At 43.6% G+C, this 23,751-nt stretch overlaps 2 protein-coding genes and 2 long non-coding RNA genes across 5 annotated transcripts; 1 reads left to right on the plus strand and 3 right to left on the minus strand.

Moving 5' to 3' along the window:
- Window positions 1-395: 395 nt before the first annotated feature.
- On the minus strand, window positions 396-7,091 carry LOC143418886 (uncharacterized). Its single transcript, XM_076884499.1, has 4 exons — window positions 4,176-7,091; window positions 2,234-3,260; window positions 1,368-1,684; window positions 396-1,159 (listed from the first exon to the last, which is right to left on the minus strand). The coding sequence occupies exons 2-4, from the start codon at window positions 2,683-2,685 to the stop codon at window positions 1,089-1,091; spliced, it is 840 nt and encodes a 279-aa protein (XP_076740614.1). The 5' UTR covers window positions 2,686-3,260; window positions 4,176-7,091; the 3' UTR covers window positions 396-1,088.
- Window positions 7,092-7,185: 94 nt separating this feature from the next.
- LOC112434486 (uncharacterized) lies at window positions 7,186-8,099 on the plus strand. The gene is made up of 3 exons (XR_013098805.1): window positions 7,186-7,516; window positions 7,607-7,760; window positions 7,991-8,099. It is a non-coding gene; the product is annotated as an uncharacterized LOC112434486 (long non-coding RNA).
- Window positions 8,100-14,364: 6,265 nt separating this feature from the next.
- ddt (D-dopachrome tautomerase) lies at window positions 14,365-23,493 on the minus strand. 2 transcript variants are annotated; one of them, XM_004572353.4, is made up of 3 exons: window positions 23,284-23,449; window positions 16,677-16,852; window positions 14,365-14,710 (listed from the first exon to the last, which is right to left on the minus strand). In XM_004572353.4, exons 1-3 carry the CDS (start codon window positions 23,389-23,391, stop codon window positions 14,638-14,640), a joined length of 357 nt encoding a protein of 118 aa, XP_004572410.2. In that variant the 5' UTR covers window positions 23,392-23,449; the 3' UTR covers window positions 14,365-14,637. The 2 variants fall into 2 exon arrangements, with proteins under 2 accessions (XP_004572410.2, XP_076740617.1); XM_076884502.1 differs by lacking the exon at window positions 14,365-14,710 and having other exon boundaries at window positions 16,673-16,852; window positions 23,284-23,493.
- LOC143418888 (uncharacterized) lies at window positions 20,144-23,277 on the minus strand. Its single transcript, XR_013098806.1, has 2 exons — window positions 22,475-23,277; window positions 20,144-22,264 (listed from the first exon to the last, which is right to left on the minus strand). It is a non-coding gene; the product is annotated as an uncharacterized LOC143418888 (long non-coding RNA).
- Window positions 23,494-23,751: the final 258 nt, after the last annotated feature.

Consider the following 23,751-nt stretch of genomic DNA (forward strand, 5'->3'; position numbering starts at 1 on the left):
GCTTTACAGCTGTGGCTCCAGCAAACATCTGCTGATACTAGAAATTAATATTAAATAAATTCTAACAACAGCTGATCAAACGTGCTGCTGTTGTTTAGCGCGACATCTGCTGGTTTCCTCTTTCTGGCTCGAAATATAAACAAACAAGAGAGAAAAGCGATCAGCTGATCACTGATCAGTTTCATCATTTAAGTAGCAACAGGAGAGGGAGGGGGGAGAATGGGAGAAGAAGAGGCAGCTGCAGCGTAAAGACACAGAATAACTCCAGCTTTGTGTCTTTTTTTCCATTCAAGCTGAAGTCTGGACAAATCACCTTCCTTTTCAGCCCAATACGAAACGCGGCCGGTCCGGCGGCCACCACGGGTCTCTCCTCCTCCTTCCTCCCCTTTCCCTCATCCACCTGCTGTACTCAAAACTTGAACTCAAGTACAAGTACTGTTACACTGGTTAAGTTGTACTCAATTACAAGTAAAAGTACTGGTGTTAAAAAAATACTTGAGTAAAAGTACAAAGTACTGTTCTCAAAAACTACTCGGAGTATTAATTACTTTTTAACAGACTGATGTTTTATTCTGTCGTCAACAGCAGGCATTCGACTCGATTCACCAGTATAAATATTTATGTTCAAAGCACATTTCTCAGATGAACAAGGTATAGAAAGGTAACTTGTTTTGTAAATAAATGTAGATGTAAAAGGAGGAATTTTGTTTGTTAAAACAATGACAAAAATGTTTCTGAACATGCGTAGAACCATTTAAACTTTTCCCCATACACTGAACAACAGGCAGGAGTGTCTTAAAGTCTTAGCGTTTCTGTCACACTTTACTTTCTGAACCTTTTGTTCAGTTTCAGCAAGAGCTGGTTTTCTAAATTAACAGAGGCAATCCGACTTCGTTTGGCAGTGAAGAGTAGACCAGCACAGCTAAAAAGTCGTTCACACGCAGCAGAAGCAGGCAGAGCTGTGTTCAGTTTAAGAGAGAGGTTTTTGATGGCTGAGAAGGAGTGCAGCAGCTCCATGGTGTCTGTGGCACAAGCAAGATAACCATCAAGCTCAGCTGCACTTTGGTCTGGAGAAGAATTCATCTTCATCAGATGACTCTTTGCTGATCCTCACTCTCATGCTCCGTCGTTTCAAGATGTTGTTTGATGCATGTCAAGGCTGTAATTGCAAGTAGATAACACAATTTTGTTATTTAAATTTCAGTGATTATTCCTGAACACAAATTTAAAATGGGCAAATTCTCAAAAAGGATTGTTTAGTATTCAGGACAGACCATCAATAACTTACAACGTATTAGGTGAAATACTCACTTAAGCATGTGTTCAAATGTAAGATTACACAAAAGTGGGATCACATGAATCCTTACCAGCCTCTATTACATCTGCTCTGTCAGTCCAGGAAGTCTTGAACTTGGGTAAGAGGACTGCAGCTGCAGCCAACTCTGGATCCTCCATCATCGCTCCAAAACGCTTTTGAAGGCCATTTTGCAGGGCTCTGATGAGTGGCACGCATGTCGTGCTTGATGTCTCCAGCCTGCTAAGTTTGGACAGTAGTTGTTGGATTACTGGCAGGAGCCATCCCATAAAGGAAGTGGACTCAGACTGAAGGATGTTTGCAGCTTTCACCAGTGGCTTCATGGTGGTACAGTACTCCCTAAGGAATGCAACTTCTGCAGGACTCAACCTGTAAGACACAACAACAAAACCCACCATGACTATAACAGGGATCTTCTGATTTAATATTAAGAGTCTGCTCACGTTTTTAACCATCCATTAAGGAAAATTCACAAAATTTGCAACCATATTGGTAGGTGTCCAATCAAATCAAATCAAATCAAATCACTTTTATTGTCACATCACATGTGCAGGTACATTGGTACAGCACATGTGAGTGAAATTCTTGTGTGCGAGCTTCACAAGCAACAGAGATGTGCAAATACAAGAACGTAAACAAGCAAAATACAAGAATGGCTACATCTGAAACTAATAAATATATGTACAATATATAATAGTATATGCATTTCTGGATGTGTATACTAAATATTTTTCTACGTGTGTGTGTGTGTGTGCGTGTGTGTGTGTGTACACATATTTTACAAATTAAATAGAGTCAATAAATAAAATATATAAAATATACAGAGTGAGACGTGCAAAACAGTGGCGTTACTGTACAGTATGGAGTGCATAATGTTGAAGTTCCAGTAGTGGAGGTGAGGTGTCCAATTTTACTCACATTTTCACCTTGAACTCCTCACAAATGCTCCTGATGGCATCTTCCTCCTTCTCATCAATGATGCGTATTATCCTTTCAATGGCAAGGTAGGTTGAATTCCACCGTGTTGCATTGGGACAGATGATCTGTAGCTCACACTTGTCCTCTACCACTTCATTAGCCGAATGAGACCGGCCAGTTTTGTTCCAAATGGCCTGGCATTTTGCAAAGCTTGCACGGGAGAGCCTCTTGTAGGTGTCACTCATGCTCTCTGCTAGGGCAGCGTCAGATGTTGCCACAAGGTTTAGCAGGTGACATGCACATCGCTGATGAGGCGGGAGTTGATACTCCAAACCAGAGTCTTCATCAAGAATTGCACCTGCCTCATGGTAGTCAATATGGTCAGTCAGGTCAAGAGTTTCTGGGTCTGCTTCATCTTCAGCTTCATCTGCATCATTTTGTGCCCCAAACATGTGGAAGGCCTTGACAGAGTTGGATCCATTATCAGTTGTGTTCTTACAACTTTGCCTCTAATCTTGTATTGGCAATGGATATCATCAAGCGCACCAGCAAGCATGTCAAATGTGTGAGACCCTCTCAATCTTTTGCACGCTAGTGCTGCAGACTCTTCCTCTATCCAATGGCATGTGACTCCAAGGTAACTTTTCTGATGAGCTGACCAACAATCAGTAGCAACAAATTTGACTTTATCGAATGCTGCAACCAAAGTCATCTTCATGTGATCAGCAGCTTCACAGATTCTGGCACGGACAGCGGGTCTGGAGATGACTTGAGGTTGTAATGTGGTAACCAATTCTTTGAAAGATGGCTGTTCTACCACTGCAAATGGCTGTAGACCCTCACATGTGAAATTGATGACAAGCTGTCAACAGTTGCTTGTGGAACATGTTTGTTTGCAGCTCTCAACATCAGGTCTGGTAACTTGTGTATTTGCTGAGAGCTTGTTTGGTGTGGCTGTGGTCTTTCGCTGTCGAGATGTTGATGCCACAGTGATATTGCACTGCTCAATCTTCGATGGATGTTTCCTCTGTAGAGATAAATATTATCATACGTCAGGTTCATACATTACTTCATAACCTCACTGTGATTAACACTAAAAGAAAACACATTTTTAAAACATCATTCAACTAGACTTGAGCTAATCTTTGATTGTTGAGCATAGTATAAAAGAGTGGTGAATTGGTCAAATTTTGCAGATATATTGCTGTATTTATTCACAAGTGTAAACCAATTTTGAACGATCATTGCAAAAAACATGAATTTCTGTATACATTCTAAGTTCTGTAATCTGTATACTATCTGTAAAAAGAGTATCGACCAATGTATCAGTATCTAAATTTTTAACTCCTTTTTATCAGTATCACCCTAAAGTTTTCAGTATTAGTCAGGTCCTAAAAATACTAAGAGAGCAAAATATGTGTATATAGCAAATCTAATTTAAGAAAAGGGATCACATACACAAAAATGCTGCCCATACAGCTAACAAATAAAACCAATCCACATTATGTTCTTTAAAAAAGATATCATATTGGGAAACATATAACCCTACTGATTAAGAGCCACGTCACTATGATAGACCTGTATCAGGCCAATGATACTGATCAACCGATCCATCAATCGCGCTCTGGTACATGTCAGCTGAGAGCTGGAAGATTCATTTGAGATGCAGCTCAGCACTGTGTTCAAGTTTTTGTTTTTTATATAGGCCAGCTGATTGTAGGCCTGTGAGTTTTAAATGACTACAAGTTTAATTTATTGTAATGACGGTGGTTATCCAAACAATAAGCTAAAACATGCACACACACACGCACATTAGCTAGCTCCGTCTTATTTTAATATCAGGCTAACCAATGGCGGTGACAATATCTTAGCCAAAATAACCTTAACACACATGGAAAATAAGAAAGCAATATCATACACGTATAGTTGTAAAACCTCTTACCTCAATGTGTGTTTTTAAGATTAGACGCTGAAGTCTTGTAAGCTGAAATGACTGTAGAGGTCAAAGTTTGCACTGCATCTGGACGCTGTCTCCGTTTCTCCCTCTGCACATGAACATTCCCTCCAGGTACGGCCACGGGCACGCGGGTATGGCCACGGGCACGCGTCCTCCGTCTTTTCTGCTCGTTCTCATGGTTGACAGTGTTGTCCTCTGTCTCCGTTTTGGCTTCTTTGTCTCCAAATCTTCGGTCTATAAAGTAGTTTGTACTCCACCATTCAGCACCTCCAGACTGTGCCTGCTGCTGCAGCGGAGTTTATTCTTTGCTTACGTCTTAAATTGGCGCGGTTGCGATTGCAAAAATGCAGACGAAAGGTTTGAATATTAATTCAAATTGTGGGCGTACTCAGTAGCGACTTTTGATTTTATAAGTAGCGAAGTAGATTACATGGTGTAAGTTGTACTCAAGTATGAGTAAAATTACACACTTGAAAAATTACTCATAGTACAAGTACCCAAAAAAATCTACTTAATTACAGTAACGTGAGTATTTGTAATTCATTACTTCCACCCCTGACAGTAAATGACCATAAATGAACTGTAAATTACACCGCGGTCAGCTCCATTCATATAGTTCTATCAGTGCACGTGTACACACGTTGACAACCGTAACCATGGCAGCCGAGGGTATTTAAACGCTGCACGAGGCTCCAATCGTCCGTTTACACTTGCTCGTGGACTTGTTTCGACCTGCTCCAACCTCAGCCTGTGGAAAGCTAAGTTTTGCAAAACATTTGACTGAAAGCGGATATAACTTGAGAGCACAACAAGTACTTCATCTGTTTGTACTTGTTTCTGTTTTTCAAGTTTGAAGATGGCTCGCCGTGGACCCGGACTCCTCGACTGTCACCTGGACTTCGCTGCAGGTACGTTTGAAAATTTCTTTAACTTTAAATGACTGTAATAATTTAACAAGTTCCAGTGTGAATATCAAGTTTTAACGTGATCAAATATGTGTATTCAAGATTGTTTCCCGTAAATTGTTTGTATGCTTTAAATTTTCCGGGAGAGGTGTAGAAATTATTAACGACCGGTGTATGAATACGAAAAAAAGGTGTTACTTTGATGTGAAGGCTTCAAATTTGACACTTTTCTTTAAAATGAAATGGTTAAAAATAGCTTAATGGACTAAAATTTGTAAAATGCCCAAAAATCCGTTTCTGTGGTAACGGCATCTTCAAGCTGTCATGGCGTCAGAACACGCAGATCCAGGTCCCCTCCTGACATCCTTTTCTTCTCCGGATCAAAGGCTTTAATGACAAACGATATTTCTTCTCTGCTGCAAAACACAAAGATAAAAAAAATACAAATAAAAGAATATCAAAAGAATATGAAAACAGTAGAAATAATGGCATTAAGACCCATCTTCTGTTACGGTAATGCTTTTAACCTTATTGGATAGCAGAGAGAGATATTGTACACGGGGATATTTCCACAGGGATATTTCCACAGGGGTAGCATGTTTACCACAGATTAGATGTGTCTGTCCTTATGGCAGATACAGTCCTTGTGCACATTTCTAAAAATGTGGATTCTGAGTTAAGAGTTTCTGTTTGTTTGTTTGTTTTTCACTTGACCATCATTTTCAGACATACCTGCAGAGCTTTGTGTGTGCAATTTTTACTCTTGCCAAGGAGGTTGTGTTTTTATTTAAAAAAAAATGCGATTGGTACATGTGGTCTAAATGTTACATTATGGTTTGCATAATGTAACATTGCTTAGGCTGCTGCCCCCGCAACCCGGCCCCGGACAAAGCGGATGAAGATGGATGGATGGTTTGCATCCACATATTTAACCTCTGAGCTTTTTTCAAAATGTGTGACATCGTGAATTGTAAATAAAACAGGAGAATGAGCTGCATGGTTAGTTCTAAATGTACTGTAGTATATTTATATAATAAGTTACTCATGTTCGGCTATTTACAAATCAATACTTATTATCCATTACCTATTCCAACATAGTGTTTGCATAAAGGCTTACAAAGAACAAATAAAACAAATTGAATGTACACTAAATACAGTGTCAATATAGTGTCACCTTAAAAGTACACAGAGTGAGCTGCCTTGGTGGAGGTTTGGTGGTCTTCTATTAAAAAACTTCACTTAAAGATTGAACAAGTAGAAGTGTCATTCAGTCTGACATAAAATGCTTTTCTCTCATGCTCTGCTCAAACTAACAGATGTAGGTCTGTTGCTTTAACACTGGGTGTCTATTACATTCCTAATCTTATTTTAAAAATTGTTTCCTCACAGGGCGTCTTGACTATGTGGTTGAACGCCCTGCAGAAGAAGGCCTTCCTGAAGTCATCAGGATCCTGGATGACAGTCTCCAGAGCACCACCTCTTCTGGTGAAGCTCAGGACACTGATACCCAGCGTATCAGCGAAGGTGAGTATGGTGAGTATTTTTCCCCTCTCTCACCCTCACCCTCTTCTGATGAAGCACCAGATGCTGATGACGGTGAACAGCAAGGTGAGTATGGTGAGTACCCCCCCTACCTACCTGTAGATGATGAAGAGGTGAGTGAACAGACTGACAATTCATCTGACTGGAACGACTCAGAAGAGTGGGGGGATTGGCTTAGCGATGACTCGGGGTATGACACCATGGATGAGAGAGATGATTCCCTTCTCATCCGGGAGCACCCTCCAGGGCCGTTTTGGCACGATTGGCAACATCCTATTGCTCCAGGTGCTGCCCCCATCGCCATGCCGCCTTTTGGCCAGGCCAACGCCCCACTCTTCCCTCAAGTTGTTGCCCCAGTTGGTGACCCGCCAGCTGCTCCTCCCTCAGCTGCTCCCTCTGCTGTTCCTCCCTCTGCTGTTCCTCCCTCTGCTGTTCCTCCCTCTGCTGTTCCTCCCTCTGCTGTTCCTCCCTCTGCTGTTCCTCCCTCAGCTGCTTCTTCCTCATCTGCTCTCTCATCTGCTTCTTCAGCTGCTCTCTCTGCTGCTCTCTCTGCTGCTCCTTCCTCAGAAAAGAGAAGCAGAGAAGACATCTGCACCGAAGAGGTAAGTGCAAAGAGGTGCAAGGTAAGTGACCAGTTTGATGCCCCTTCAACATCCTCAGGTTGTTTTGGAGTCAGACGTTTCTGGGAGAGGCTTTTTAGCCTTTCCCTTGATGACAGTGACTCTGATTAGTTTATGTTAGAACGTGTTTTTAAACTTTGCCTTTGTGTTTTTGTTTTTACAGATATAAGAACATCTGACTCACACATGTGAAATGTATTGTTTTTTTCTTGAATAATATATGTTTTTCCCAAGCCCTAATTCACCATGCAGGACAAAGGTAAGTCTGTACTTAATCTCAACACAAATAAGTAGAAAAGGTTTAAATATGATGCAGTGAACTGACTGTAGTCTCTTGTTTTTACATAAGGTATAGCCTGTGGCTAAGAATTCAACACTTCAGACGCTCAACGTCCAAGATGGAGCAAACACCCCACCCAGAAGACAGCCTTACCCCGACCAACCCGATGAGAAGGATGGATGACCAAGTGAAAAACGGGAGAGTGGTGCTGTGGTCCAACTATGTAAGTTATCACCTCACATTGACAACAAACTGTATTGAAGGCGAAATTCTTCCAATAGTTGGTATAAATCATCATCCTCTGTCAGCAGCACTGTAGGTTTAGGTTTATTTATATTTTTCATGTGTATACGTTGGGTCTAAAATTGCTTTTTAACAACATACTGCAGCTGCCAACAATGGAAATGCTGTTTTGTGTTAAAATGACAGCTTTCTTGTGTTATTGCTTTGCAGGGCAGCTGAGAGTGGACAGAGCTGCACAGAGGACCAAAGATCCACTCTCAGCACTTCATACCTGACTGGCCACAGCACCACCCCTCCTCACCCAGGGTGAGGAGGGTCCTGACCCCGCCTGCACAGAGGGAGTTGTGAACATGCACTTCTGTGTCGGTGGGTTTAGGATCCTCCTCACACTCACACTGATGAAGACTGTCACTGGAAGATGTCTCCATTGCATCAGCAGGACATAAGCATTTGTAAAATATTACAGTTTGTGATGTTTTATACATATTTTTATTGCATCATTTAAAACTATGAGATATAAAATAAACCAATTTTCATAACATTTTCTGTGTATTTAGTTGTTTTCTTAATAAGTTATTTGGAACATCATCGCAACCTGTCAGCTTTTTATTGAGGATTTAGAAAGTTGCTGGTGGCCCGAGTGTGTGGAGTGGGGTGTTGTTTTTGTCACATGGTGAAAGTGACCTCAGGGGGAGCAAATAGAACAACTGCACAATTTGGGGATTCACAGACTTTGGTAATCGCTAAAAACAATTAATAAAAATTGTTCTGTGTGTACTAAAAGCTCAAATATAAACCATCCTGACACACTGACACAAATGATCTGCTGTTTATAAGCAGGACGGTGTTTTCATGAGCCTGGGTGAAGCTCATTTGCATGAGTTTAACCTCCTGGTCAAAAACTTGCATGACTCTGATATCACTCTAACTTTCTTCTGTTTATTTATTCATTTCTGCTAATTGTAGTAGATTAATATGTTCACCAGCTGATTCTTGGCCTGAATGTTTGAATGTTTGCAGTTTCAGGTCCTACTGATCAGTTTTAAGTATTGTAGAAAGTGAGCAGCAATTCAATCGAGTCCTGGGATGAAATGGGACAAAAGGGTAATGTGACAGCCACATTAGTTCCCTTCCCTCGTTTAACAATGTGTAAGCAGACTGCTTTAACCTGCAATTTACTGCATGTTGTTAGGCTGCATGGTACAACCACAGGCTGCTAACCACCCGTGGTGATCGAAGGTTTTGAGGTCTTGCTTGAGCTACTGATGAAGTTTTATCAAAGCTTGTTAAGTTTCCCAACCACATTTCATCCTGATGGTCCAAGGCTTACATCTTTATGCTCACAGACGTACTTCTGTAATTAATCAGTGACCGATTTATTACTTTAAGTTACAGTGTGAGGGGCATTAATGAACATAAATCAGATTTAACTGGATTATGTGTTTAGGTCAAGAGACACAGACCTTCATCTTTAAGAGGCTCTTCCCGAATGTCTAATCACGATGTTTGTGTTTGTCTGCAGCAGAGAGGGTATAACACAAGGCCACAGTCATGTGGTATTCTTATTCTTATGTATAAAAAGGGTTCACAACTGAAAGTAAAAAGTAATACAGTTAATGCACATTCATCTTAGTTGACATAAGCATAAAGACAATGTAAATAAGATATGGAAATATTTTAAAAGTTATTATTTTTCATGTTGCATCAGTGGTTGTCATTTTATTCACCAGAACTGCGATCTGTACAATACTAATCGGCTAGTTTCTGGGATCGATTGGTAGTGTCTCCAATCTCCACTAGGGGGCTTTCGCACATTCTCCTCATTGCATTAAACTACTCTGTGAGATAACAACACAAAATCACTTGTGATTCTTTCCTTCCTGTTTTCAGGGGTGTAATAATGGCTGCATTCACTGAGGAACGTAGAGGAACAGTTAATATATGACAGCCTATATTTAGTAACATCGGGTCAGTGCAACACAACCAGGCACCTTTACATCGATAGCTCAATTGTGTCCAGCAATATTGTCAGAAACGTTTTGATACACAGACTTTGCTTATCTCATATAAATGATTGACATTAAATGCAGTCATGGGGGATCAGTTGGGCTTCAGAGGTGCAAACATAGTGTCATCAGCTGTAGTCTGTTATGTTGAAGTTGCCTCGTTCTAATGTTTTCTCTGAGGCTGCTGTAAATGTGAATATATTTACTGTGGGTTTTGCTTGAAGAAGCTTTACGTTATGAAAAACTGAAATCTTAAATTAGAATTGTTGTGCCTTATTTTGTGGATCTTTTTACATATATTTGAAAATACTAAAATTTGTATATTTATGTATTTTTGTTTGTCTGATAGCATTGATTTATAAAATAAATCAGACATTTCAAACAGTTACTCGCTACTTACTCAGTACTTGAGTAGCCTTTTCACCAAGTACTTTTTTACTCTTACTCGAGTAACTTTTTTGACGACTACTTTTCACTTTTACTTGAGTAATAATATTTTAAAGTAATGATACTCTTACTTGAGTACAATTTTTGGATACTCGACCCACCTCTGCATCCAAGTGACTTCTTCAGTCTCAGCTGACTGCAGGTTTCCCCAACCTTACAAACACATGTGAGTGAAGTTGCCCTCCAACCTTCTTCTAATCAAACAAAATTGATGTCAAACATTTGTCCTGCAAATTATTTTGTTTGTGCAGGTTGTGTTTCTCTAATTTTATACACAGTACATGTACAGTGAGAGAGAGATGTTACATCTGTCTTCACTTGCATCCCAGTCATAGAAGCGTTGGAGGTCGTTCTTTCTCCCACTGAAAATGTCCAGATGAACAGAATCAACCTTTTGGGATTTACTTACCTGGATGATTAAGCACGCATCAAGACGTTATTTTATTAATATTTCTAAAATGATCGCAGCACACACGAACATTTTTGAAGCACAAACCAGCACAAACGTAGCAGAAACGTTTAACATCGTGTTTGATTTGGGTAATGTGGGGGGGCTGGTTGACCTTTTGACCTTTACATTTTCATTAATATCTTTAAAACAGAAGCAGCACAAATGACAATTTTAGCAGCACAAACCAGCACAAACATAGCTCAACTGATTGACACCAATTTTGTTTGATTCCATTAATGTGGGGGGGCTGGTTGACCTCTGATGACCTCTAGAAATTTTTATTAATATCTTTAAAATGATAGCAGCACAAACCAGCACAAACGTTTGATACCACTTTTGTTGGATTTGAAGAAGGTGGGGGGGCAACTTCACTCACATACATGAAGCCAATGACAAGCCTGCATCATTCCCTAATGACCACCAGGGGGCAGGAGAGCCCGGACCAACGTGCCAGAATGTTTTCTTCGGTGGGCGTGTCTAAGATATGACCACACTGCCAGCATAAGAGGAACTGGTATAACAGCAGTTTCATCACACAACATATCAGAATCAGAATCAGAACACTTTATTCATCCCGAGGGAAATTAGGGGTTACAGCAGGCAGCACGCTAATGGTGCATGCGCACTCACAAAGGAACCTTCTGACCAACTTTACACAAACATCACATTGGGCAGACATGTCAGAAGGTAGGCTGATAGGAAAAACAACGAAAATACACTACATGAGGTGAGAGGAGGAGAAAAAAAACTCCACTCAGACTGAGCTCCTAGTGGGAGAACAGTTTGATAACAGAAAAAACACCTCAGCACAAAAGCACATGACTATCAATACACCATAGAAACACAAGACCAGCAACAGGTAAAGGGTGAGAGAGAGCCGGTGTACACAGCGCTTCCGGTCCTGCAGCATCTGCGCTGGTCCAGTTGACTGCTATCATCCCCGGTAGGGCACAAGCATCGAAGGCGTTGGAAAGGGAGGGGGGATGAGTGAGTGCTTATCAGTGTAAGTGTGTGTGTGGGCGTGTCCATAGTTCAGCTGAGACAGTGTCCTTCGCACTATCAGGCTAAGTAAACAGTCCTCCAGCCAATCCAGGTGTCCTTGCATGGGACGGGAAGAATAGCCGTAACACAGTCATTATCAGGGAGTGATTGTTCGGCTCCAGCCTTGGGCCTGCAGCTGGCGCCGTGATGGGGATCCGCAATGTTCATGTTGATTTTGTTAATATATATTTTCAGTCATATTTTGATGTGTTTTGTTGTTTTCATCACTTTTATTTGGTCTTTTTAGTTGCAGAGGTAACCATGGTTCTATGAATGAGTTTATTACAGCTTGAGACACGTTTAAGGACCAGGCAGGACAAATATTTCACAATATACAGCAGGTCCCAGAATATTCCTCAGTCTGATGAAGGCAGAGAGGTGGTTGGTATGATGGAGAGAAGGAAGACACATGGATGTGGGCACGCTGAACTCCAGCTGAGCCACCCGTCTGTCATCATTGCTGCACTGCTGGTAGTGCCTTGCTTGCATTAGCTTGCACCTCCTTCCCTCTGATTCATTCCTAGAGAGTCATCTGATTGTTTTGGTAGGAAGGCAACATGGGCAGTGTTTCGGCATCAAACCTGAGAGTCAAGTTCAACAGACATCTGGCTCTTATGTGGAGCGTCAGACAAACTGAGACTGATGAGGAAGTCTGGCTAAAGAACGCTGGAATCTCCCACCTCGACTGATTCATGGATAAATAATCTATCTGTGGATCCTGGCAGATGTTTGAATGTGAACTGAGAGAAATCCTTTTGACTGTGGTTTTGTGGTGATCTCATTAACCTTTTATCACCTAAGTAGCATACAGGCGACCTGGAATTATTTTGTCATTTTCACTGTAAAATTCTGAGTCCCATTCTTCAGGAATCATCTGAATTTCTTCTCTAGCTCAGAATAGTTGAGGAGTGATGAGAGGCGCGAGTGGTAACATCTAGGAGGAGCTTCTGTCTGTGTTCACACAGCAGAACCAAGCACAAATGGAGCTGGAGTCTTTAAAGAGCAGCCCCACCGCTGGCTGATGGTCAGAGCATCTGCCTGAAGTGAAGGCATTTCAGGATTGAGATGTGAATGTACTGAAGAGCGATGAGTGTTGAAAAGCTGGAAGAAGTGCTTTAATCAGCTGATGAATGAAGAAAGTGGAGGACAGCTAGGAAGAGCAGAGGATTAGTAAGGAGGAGGTGAGGGCAGCTATGAAGAGGCTACTCTAGAGGACGATCCTGTGGAGTCGGTTGTTTAGGAGGACAGTGGACTAACCAGGATTTTCACAGGAGGAGAACTGTACTGGTACAGATCTGCAAGCACCAGGGTGATGTACAGAGCTGCAGTAACTACAGAGGGCTGATGAGCCACAGCATGAAGATATTCAGATGTCCAGGTGTTCACTGGGAGTGAGCAGGATGGACAGGACTAGAAATGAGTCCATCAGAGGAACAGCTCAGAGTCAGAGAGGCTGGGATGATTTGCACATGTGCAGAGCAGGGAGGGTGGATGTACTGGACACAGGATGATGAAGATGGAGCAGCCAGGCCGGGGGAAAGAGGAAGACCTCAGAGGAGGTTCATGGATGTAGGGGTGTTGGTGTCACACAGGGGGATGCTGGGAGAGGCTGAGACAGAGGCTCCTAAACCGACCAGCTGAACGTCTGAAAAATCACCCGAGATCCTAACTTTGTTCCTCGTTAACTTTTATTATGGCCCTAACCAAAGATCAGTCACGTCTCCACTGATAACTGGTGACCTGCGTGATTACGTTTTTGTCCTGTTCTGGCTGCATTAAAAGTCAGTGTTTCCTGCTCATACACTGTGACGTTTAATATCAGGGGCTCTCTGCAGGTTCGTCTCACAGCTGCTGTGAGCCAGATGATTCAGGGAGTTCAGTCCAACGGGGAGTCCTCGTGCTCCATCTCTCTGCTCTCTGAGCTGCAGAGCACTGGGTGAAAGGTCATCTGAGCATTTACATAACTCAGAGCTATGCTCCTGTTGTTGCTCTTTCAGGGACAGATGAGGGTCAGTAACCTCCTATGACAAACACTTGCTAGCATGGACTGCCTTCATAAATGTACCCGTGTTCACTCAGCTGGTGAAGTCTTACAGCTCATCATTGTGTTAGTCAGGCCAAAGCAGCTTGTTTGGAACATCCAGTTATTCTCTAACCCAGATTCTAGAGACTAAACCCTTCACACTGATGTTCATCACTTAGATTAAACTCACCTTTTCCAGTACATTTCCAACTGTAGGATTGAGTATTACTGCAAATGGAGACGGTCCTCTACCTCAGCCAACACAGGAGCTTTCCTCTGCTCTCACACATAAAGACGTGTTGCTCAGTAAGGACGAGGCATTTAGCCATGTCTTCTTTAGATAAGGAATATTAACACATTTAGGATACACATGTAAAAAGTGGCACCTTTCTCACTGATGTGTGTGAGCCAGGAGCTACGAGCTGTACGTCGCACTTCTTTAACGACTGAAATCACCAATGTGCAAAGATGCACATCGAACCTGCTGAACACACGAAACAATGAACATTTTCAGGTGAAGCTGAGCTTTGAGAATCTGGCAGCAGATGTATAACGTGCAGTGATGGCTCACACGTGTCTGCTAACATGTGAAAGAAGGCAAACACACACACACACATAAGTGAACTGTGTTTATTTCATCCACATCACAGTAACATTGTTTCCAGAGGAGCCCTCTGCTACATCAAAACTCAAACTTTAGAGCTCTTTCTCTGTGCGCTTCTTCGTAACAAGTATAGAAACCAAGCGAATGTAACAGTCGCAGAGCTTGGGTTTGGTTCAGACAGCAGAAATGATCATGGTGTGAAAATGAAGCAAGTGACCTTTAAACGACTGTGCAGAGGGGGCGGGTGCTGATGTGGTACAGCCGGTCGTTCAGGGAGGCGAGCCTTCACAGGAAGCTCATGACGGTTCCCTTTTTCCCCACTTGGTGAGGCTCCAGCGCGTTGAACACAATCACAATCCTGCCAATCAAACACAGCAGTCAGTCTGCACATCCACATGAGAGCAGCACACTCATCGCTGACAGCAGCACTAATGCTTACTGTGTTTAAACCATCATCCCAGACAGAAGACTGGCCCTGGAAGCAATCTTTCTACCAAATCAGTTCTCTACATCATCCTAATGGGAAATGCTCCACATGTGTCCAGATGATCTGCAACAACAGGAGGAAGAAGCACAAACACAGCACATCGAACACCTCTGCACCAGTGTTGTGGAGCACGGTGGTGCAGAGGTGAGGATTTGGGCTTGTTTTCTGATTGTTGCGAGTGCTCTTGCTCTTGACGAAGGCGGTCGCACTTTTCTCCTCTCCCTTAGCTTCCCTGCTTAGCCTCTTGTGTCCTTGTCTAGTCTCGTGTTTTTTTGTATTACTTTTTATTACTTTTCCGTGGAACACTCTCACAGTCTGTTCTCTAAAACCTAAAAGAGAATTATGGGTTGGATCAACTGGTCCCTGAATGCAATTGACACCCCTTTCTCAACGAGAAGTCTGGGCTCGGGTGAGCCTGAGTGCTGAAGATATCTACCTATTCAGAACCATGGTAACAGGGTTCTTGCTGATCGGAGCTGGCTTGGCCCTGACTTATCGAAGAATTAAGAAAGCGGAACCGGCTGTTCAAACCCCCACAAGGCTGCCCGCTGGGATTGGAACGATGGAAGAGGCGTGAGTTTCTCAAAATGGGCTCATTGAACGCAGCATGGATAAGATCTTGGAGAAGCTTACGGCTGCTGTGAATACTCAGAATAAGATCTCTGAGCCCAAATTGGATGACATCTCGAGGAGGCCCACTGTTGTGAGTTCTCAGAATCGGCTCTTTGAGCACAAGAATGACAACATCACAGAACGTAAGTATGGCGAAGCTCGCGGCTCTCCAACGGGAGATTGAGAGACCAGTGTTGGACTGTAGAACTGCTTTGAAATTCATATGAGCTGTTCGCACTAAAGTAAAAAGCACCATCACTTCATGCGGATACCCTCTCGGCGCCAGCTGCAGTCGCAAGGCTGGAGCTGAACAACAACACCCTGATAACGACTGTGTTTAGTCTGTTCTTCCCATTCCATGCAAGGCCACCTGGGTTGGCTGGAAGACTGTTTACTGAGCCTGGCAGGGCGAAGGACACTGTCTCAGCTGAACTCTGGACACGCCCACACATACATATACACTGATATGCACACACTCATCCTCCCTCCCTTTCCAAACGCCTCCGATGCTTGTTGCCTCCTGGGAACACGGCGGGTCTGAGCCCGCGCTGGATGGTAGCGCTGGGCAGGATGGCTGCTGTGTTTGCTTCGGATTACTCCTCACCCCCCACCCGACCCTGTGGCTGGTCACGTGCTCCATAATGTTGTGCTGTGGACATTTATGTGCTTCTTTGTGCAGAGGAGTTTTGTTGTTTCCTGTTCTCGTGCTGTCCTCCCAGGAGCCCGGCATGAGTAGAGGTCTCTTTTTTTCCTCTTGTACTTTCCCATTGTAGTGTATATTTCAGTGTTTTTCTGTAACGCTACCGATCTCTGACCTGTATCCCCATGTGATGTCTGTGCTATGTATGTATGGATGGGAGGGGGGGTCCTATTTCACTGCAGGTGTAAACTTTGCATGTGACAAATAAAAGGCTTGATTGATTGATTGATTGACTGACTGACTGACTGCTGCAGTGGCATTGATTAGTGCTGGGCTCTGCTGGGATCGGGCCCAGTTTGACTTTATAGCATTCTGCAGAGTAGTAAACGTACACGCTCTTCTTTCCAAAGTATATTTATACAACAGCTGTCTACATTCAGAAAAGGCTCAGCGGCTCATGTCCGTTAGTTTATTCAGTTAGTGAATCATTAACATTCACAGCCTTTACATGTGATCACTGTCAAGCTGTTAAGGAGACAGCCTCAGTAAACAGGTAACTACAGCGAGTGTGCACAGCAGGCTCACCTGTCTTGGCTCAGATCGAGCTCCTTGGTCAGAAACTCAAAGATCTTGGCGCTGTGCTCCTTGTTCTTCTCGGCGGTGTCAGTCACACCGATAGCAGACACTGACAGGATCACACACGGAGAGGTGGAACCTGCCATCAGCATCGGCAGCCCCGGCGTCACCACCACGTTCATCCGCTGGACCAAAGACACAGACACTCGCATTGAAGCCCGACTGAGAAAGAAGGCTGCACGGGCAAGGCTTCATCAAACAAACTAAGTGTGCTTACTTCCACAGAGGGCAGCACAGGTGCACCAGTTACTCCTCTGTGTCCTCGCTGCACACGCAAAACATGACGTAGCCTTAAACACGGTCACGAGCATCAGTGCAGTTAATCCACTGAATAATACAGTGTTCAATAGTTTGGTGTTATCAGACTTTGTGCAAAGGTACAGTTCGTGTTTCTCTAAGCAGAGTCACATTCTTTCATGTACATCTCTGAGGGGTAAAATATTAGTGTTTAAAAGTTGTGGAGGTGGACACAGTAACTCTGACCTCTGACCTCCTACAGTGGCTATGACCCTGACCGAAGGTGAAGCGACGCCCTGTACGAACATTCTGCTCTCCATACTTCTGCGTTGTTTGTTGGCAAGTCTTTCTTATCTGAGAAGGTTTAAATTTTTATCATTAGCTTTTCCTTCTTTTTGAGTTGAGACAAAGCTGTGTGAAATTAGCCACGTTCCTCGCTGCTAGCACAGTAACCTGATCTGCTGGATGAAATGTATATTTTCATAGGTATTTGAAAGCTACTTGTGGCACATTGAACTGCATGCTGACAAGCCCTGACCTAACACAGTATCCCAGTTTAACTGCTCTCCTGTAAACTGGTGAGACATCGTCCTCTGTCCCGGCTCCAGATGTGAGCGGTCTCTGCCAGCATGTCATTAGGTTTGGTAAAAAACAAGAGTTCAAGCAAATGCACATACATGTTAATATTATCATTGGATCCCGATACACACGACATGCTGATTAAAATGCTGTTCATGTGTTTGTGCTCCATGGAAACTAGTTTTAGCAGCGTGCTCTTCTTCACTCGGTCAGTCACAGTTCTGTTACAAATGCAGACAAAAACACTGACAGCAGATCTCCAGAACATCACCTCGACATCCAGGTTTGTCCAAAGTCTTTGTGTCTCTCTGATGAGCATCAGTATTAAATGTGGATTCTTATTAGCAGCTTCACTGCTTGTTCGCTTAAAACTTTTATAGCTCTCCAAGCCTGAGTGGTCCTACACGGAGTGCGTTTGTAGCTGCTGGCTACAGCTGGAATAGGGCATTTACTTTATTCTTTACATCAGAGCAGGTGTGGGGAATGCCAGGCCTCGAGCGCCGGTGTCCTGCAGGTTTTAGACGTGTCCTTGATCTGCATGGCTAAATGACCTCCTCAGCATGTCTTGAGGTTCTCCAGAGGCCGGTGTTGTGCCAAATAGTGATTGTCTGCCAAAAATTGATTTCCGGTATTTGCCAAAAACTGATTGGTCGTATTTAAACTGCTATAAATAACTTGTTGGGCTATAATATGTGAAACATATGTCAAATGGATCCCTCATGGATAACATAAAGCCATCTTGGGCCACAAACAACATTTGTGTAACAAGGTAGAAGCCGCAATCAGTTTTTGGCAGTGACTTTTATATGACCTTTATTTATGCAATTCTCATTAACATTAAAAGTCTCTTGTAAGAGTAAGTTGGCCAAGAGGACAGCAGAAATGGCAGCAAAAATTACAATAGTTCTGTAAACATATTTTAAGTGGGGCTAAAGGACCGAATTTGTTATAAAGTAACTACAGTAACACAGAGTTATACACATACTTGAAAAACTGATAATTTTTTAATTCAATTTATAATCCTTTTGTAAACCCTGTTCACCGAAGTCTATTACCAACACATGTAAAGATTTTACTCATAAAAAATACACAGACACATTGGAAATCCGTTTTTGGCACAGCACCGGGTAACAAACTCATCGTGCGATTCAGGTGAGATCTAAAACCTGCAGGTCCCCACGCGTGATCCAGAGGCTGCAGCTGCAAGAATAGAAACTACACCCTCGTTTCAGACACGTGACTATAATCCAGCGCTATCAGCCTGTGCTGTGTCCTGCTGATGGAGCTGTGATACTGAATCAACTTTGTTGACAAAGCGGCTCTTCGACGCGTGTAAAAACACTTTTGACGTATGGCAAGCCGTTAGAGCCATAAATCGCCACTTTCCTAACCCGTTTGGTTAAGAAATGGCGTAAAAAACGCCGTTTAATTATTCAAAACGCCGAAAAAAGCGGCGTTCTGTTCCGACAAAAGCCGCTTTTTCCGCCACTCGGATGGCGCCCTGAACGCACCATCCGAGTGACGTAAAAAGCAGCGTTCAAAGACAGACGGAAACGCCGTTTTTTACGCTACTCGGCACAAAACGCCGTTTTTATGCATCTTTGAACGGCGTTTTTTACGGCGTTCTCTGCCAGCTGTAACGGCGTTTAAAACGGCGTTTTATTGAAATTATGCAGGGCACTCCCCATGGTTCCCTCATCCAATTACTTTCAACTCATTTCACCCAATCAAAGAAGAGGAAGTGCAGACCACACTAATGCATCACCGATTCACCTTGCTGCTAAGTGATTGCCTATTCAGTACCAGTGCTTGTCACAGTATTCACTTGTATTATAATCCCACTATGCATTTTGATGTGTTTAAGGCATGATCGAGCAAACAAACGACAGAATACTTTTTCTGAAACCTTAACTGTGTTACCTGTTATGGCAGCTAACAGGTAATGAGCAGAGCTAGCTCTGCTCATTTCTGAGCTTCTTTCTTATTTTCCTCTTTACTTCTCTTAACCTTTAACTTATGTTTTAGCAATCAGATCCTGCCATCTTGCATTACCGCTTCGTGCTAGTTATGTTGACTTTTCTCTTCTTTTGTCTCCACTTTTTTCACCCGTGTTTGGACACTCGGCGCATGGCTCCTTTGTTTACATTAGGGATCAGCTGTTAGCGCTGCGCCCTGCAGCTGCGCTACCGGCAGACAGACCCTACATCCCCAGTGAGGGAAGAAACGGGGGTGATGTCTCCCGAGGACACCTCACACACCATCTCTCCTTCCTGTAATCACTTTAAATGTGAGATCGCTCCCTGTCCTCCCGTACTGGTGATGGTGAAGCCAAGGAGAGAAGGCCCAAGTAATAAACACCCGTTTCAAAGAACCGACCTGTGTCTGTGTTGTTGTGAATTCTGTCATGGAAATCAGTGCATTTCCTGAAAGAAATCTCTCCTTCCGGGTCATCCGTGGATCGAGTTTCCTTCGAGACGTGGGCAGCGATAAGCAGAGTTTTGTATAAGATTAATTATTCAAAGTAAGCTCAGGTATGCCGTTCAGCGGGTTAGTTACAGCGCCGGGAGTAGCCTGGGAGAACAAAATGATACAGAGACTGCTTTCCCAAAATCAACTCAAAGTTTATTCTTCTGTGCAGGGTTTTTATAGGCAGAAGGGTTCGTGTGTCAACAAGTTTCAAGTTACAAGTTACAACCATATAAGGAAGTTCCCCCTAGCTCTGAAAGGGGCCTTCTATAATCTCAACATACTTTTGACAGGTCCATTAAACACTAGACAGTTAGAATCCTTTAGTGATATAAGTTTGCACATGGTAGAATACTGCATGTAGTTATTTGCATTAGGAAATGTTTAACCATATATACCTAAAGGCACATAATCAATGGTGTGTGATCTTTAGCAGGCTGCAAACTTGATGTGCACTCGAGGAATGCACTGTCCCACTATACCACAGCAGGATCAACGCAGCTATGCCTGTTCCAGTTTAAGTGCCTTCTTTACATATAGATGAACTGTTGGATTTTCCAGACCAGCAGGCCAAAGGAAGTTGCCCGTGGGGTCGCAGCAAGAGGAGATGAAGTTCAAACAAAGGGCATTGCAGAAACAGGGTCCTTTGTATAATATCATCAAAAAAGGTATTCAGTACATGCTCCCAAAATACTAAAATATCTAACATTTCCTGTATCCTTTGGGGCAACAGACCTGAGTCACACTTTTAGAGAAGTACCTGGTGAGGTGGATTGAGAGGAATATCCATGATGCATGGCAGTTTGTTCACTCACTTCCTCTCCACCACAGCTTCCGAAGTGCAGCCAATCACAGAGCTTGCTCTCCTGATCCAAGAAGAACACATCAAAGTGCGCTGCACAAGCTTGCTCACAAAAAATAGCCTGCCCATACACTGCTTGTGTACAGCTTCTGTTTTGATCTTCCAGTTCAGCAAATGTATATATGTGGGTGTCCAGGTATTTGTGCTCCTCCACCACATCATATCAGTGGGTTCAGTATCTTATACTTTTGTCAAGATAATGCACACTGCAGCCGACAGTTATCAGAAAGAAGCCATTACCAAGTTACATGGATTCTTCTTTTTTTTTTATAACTTCATGTCATATAAACTAGTTATGTTATGTGCAACACTGTCATGTGCCACTCTGGTTTTATGTTTCAAATTCGTGTAAGACATCCAGAGTACTCTGATGACATTGACAAGGACATCTCCAGTTTACGTGGGAAACTATTATTTCAGGTTCTTGAGATTACTTATTTACGTCACTTTTGAGAAAATGTACATACAGGTCTGATTCAAAACTGTATATCTATTTTTTTAATGCATGTTGAAAGGGCAAAAATATTCCTGAGATACTGTTAACATTATTAAATTTGAAGGCTATTATACAGTGGTATTACTTTAAACTGAGTAAAACGGTATTTTGATAAAAGTTAAGGTCTCCGTTTGTTTCAGAAAGAGCATACTGTCATTTACTTGCTTTTATTATTTATTTATATGCCCTCCGCGGACCATCTCTGCACTGCGTGGGTGATTAGTGGCTCCCTGCACAGTAAGGGCTGCACACAGGGACAAGACGCACTCTGTTACGATCGGATCTTCCCTGGGCAGGGGGAGGTGATGAACTGTATGCCACTTTTTCATTGGCATACATTAAGTACAATGTTTTATTGCCTACGGTGGGGCAGGTCACATACTGGGTGAAGGTGGGCAGTGTGGAGTCCAGCGAGACATGATTAAAGTCCCCTGATATTAGAAGAAGAGCTCTCGGAGATTGCGTTTGCAGTCTGCGGACCACAGAGAGTCACAGGCTACCTCCACGGATGCTAACCGCTAATAGCGCAATGTCTGTGTTGCAGAGTTGTTCTTTCACAGCGATGTGCCCAGAGATACCACAACCGTCTTTAACAAACACTGCCAGCCCCCCTCCTTTCCTCTCACCGCTGTCTCTCGTCTTGTCCGCCCGCAGCAGCTGGAAGCCGGGCAGCCTACTCACAGAGGGAGTACCGGGATACTGCCACTGTGACCGGGTTAGCGTCATTAGCTCCTCAATCATATCAGGGAGCGATCTCACATTTAAAGTGATTACAGGAAGGAGAGATGGTGTGTGAGGTGTCCTCGGGAGACATCACCCCCGTTTCTTCCCTCACTGGGGATGTAGGGTCTGTCTGCCGGTAGCGCAGCTGCAGGGCGCAGCGCTAACAGCTGATCCCTAATGTAAACAAAGGAGCCATGCGCCGAGTGTCCAAACACGGGTGAAAAAAGTGGAGACAAAAGAAGAGAAAAGTCAACATAACTAGCACGAAGCGGTAATGCAAGATGGCAGGATCTGATTGCTAAAACATAAGTTAAAGGTTAAGAGAAGTAAAGAGGAAAATAAGAAAGAAGCTCAGAAATGAGCAGAGCTAGCTCTGCTCATTACCTGTTAGCTGCCATAACAGGTAACACAGTTAAGGTTTCAGAAAAAGTATTCTGTCGTTTGTTTGCTCGATCATGCCTTAAACACATCAAAATGCATAGTGGGATTATAATACAAGTGAATACTGTGACAAGCACTGGTACTGAATAGGCAATCACTTAGCAGCAAGGTGAATCGGTGATGCATTAGTGTGGTCTGCACTTCCTCTTCTTTGATTGGGTGAAATGAGTTGAAAGTAATTGGATGAGGGAACCATGGGGAGTGCCCTGCATAATTTCAATAAAACGCCGTTTTAAACGCCGTTACAGCTGGCAGAGAACGCCGTAAAAAAACGCCGTTCAAAGATGCATAAAAACGGCGTTTTGTGCCGAGTAGCGTAAAAAACGGCGTTTCCGTCTGTCTTTGAACGCCGCTTTTTACGTCACTCGGATGGTGCGTTCAGGGCGCCATCCGAGTGGCGGAAAAAGCGGCTTTTGTCGGAACAGAACGCCGCTTTTTTCGGCGTTTTGAATAATTAAACGGCGTTTTTTACGCCATTTCTTAACCAAACGGGTTAGGAAAGTGGCGATTTATGGCTCTAACGGCTTGCCATATTGACGCTCTTTCACTGCGCGTGACTTTCACCGATTCACGCGTCATATCCAACTCTTCCCGATCGGTGCTTGTGATTGGTCACCTGTCGTACGTGGATCAGGGCTGAGAGGGTGATGAGAGAGCTGATCAGCGGACACGTATCCTCGGCGTGCGGCGCTCGCTCGCGGGCCTGTCAGCCTGGAGGTCGGGCTGGGTTCGTGTGTGTGTGCCGTACTCACGTCCTCGGGTTTCCCCAGAGCTGCCGCGGTGCTGGAGCACAGCCTCTTCAGAAAGGCCTCCGAGAACTGGCCGGCGGGCAGGTTGCTCTGTAGCTCGATGAAAGGCATGTTGCTGGAGCTCGCACGGACGTGGCCGTGGGAGGCTGAGACGGATGTGTCGTAAGAGCTGGCGAACCCGGAAGTAAACATGTAAAACCTTAACTCTTTACCTGGGCTGGGAAACTACAACTGTGATTGATGACGTCAGGTGTCATCAATCACAGCCCCCCCCCAGTCACATGACTGCGCCCCTCCCCACCACCAGCACTCACATGACTGCCCGCATGTTGGATCGTCGGCTCGCTGGTTGGGGTCCAGAAAGTGATGTGAGCACTTTGGACAGAGCCGCTCTCACTTCTACAAACCTGGACAAATGTGTTTAAACATAAACGAGACCGTCCACGGCTGCAGTGTGTGTGTGCTCCCACG

This window comes from Maylandia zebra, linkage group LG6 (genome assembly GCF_041146795.1).
Source record: "Maylandia zebra isolate NMK-2024a linkage group LG6, Mzebra_GT3a, whole genome shotgun sequence".
Lineage (NCBI taxonomy): Eukaryota > Metazoa > Chordata > Actinopteri > Cichliformes > Cichlidae > Maylandia > Maylandia zebra.

Bases quoted from the DNA above. Each gene is read 5' to 3' on its own strand.
- LOC143418886 (XM_076884499.1), bottom strand. From the start codon at position 2,685: ATGTTTGGGGCACAAAATGATGCAGATGAAGCTGAAGATGAAGCAGAC. The intron at 1,685-2,233 runs GTGAGTAAAATT...TGTGTCTTACAG, and splicing joins GAGGAGTTCAAGGTGAAAAT to GTTGAGTCCTGCAGAAGTTG. The intron at 1,160-1,367 runs GTAAGGATTCAT...TTGCAATTACAG, and splicing joins AGCAGATGTAATAGAGGCTG to CCTTGACATGCATCAAACAA.
- ddt (XM_076884502.1), bottom strand. From the start codon at position 23,472: ATGTTTACTTCCGGGTTCGCCAGCTCTTACGACACATCCGTCTCAGCC. The intron at 16,853-23,283 runs GTGAGTACGGCA...TCTTTGGTCCAG, and splicing joins CTCTGGGGAAACCCGAGGAC to CGGATGAACGTGGTGGTGAC.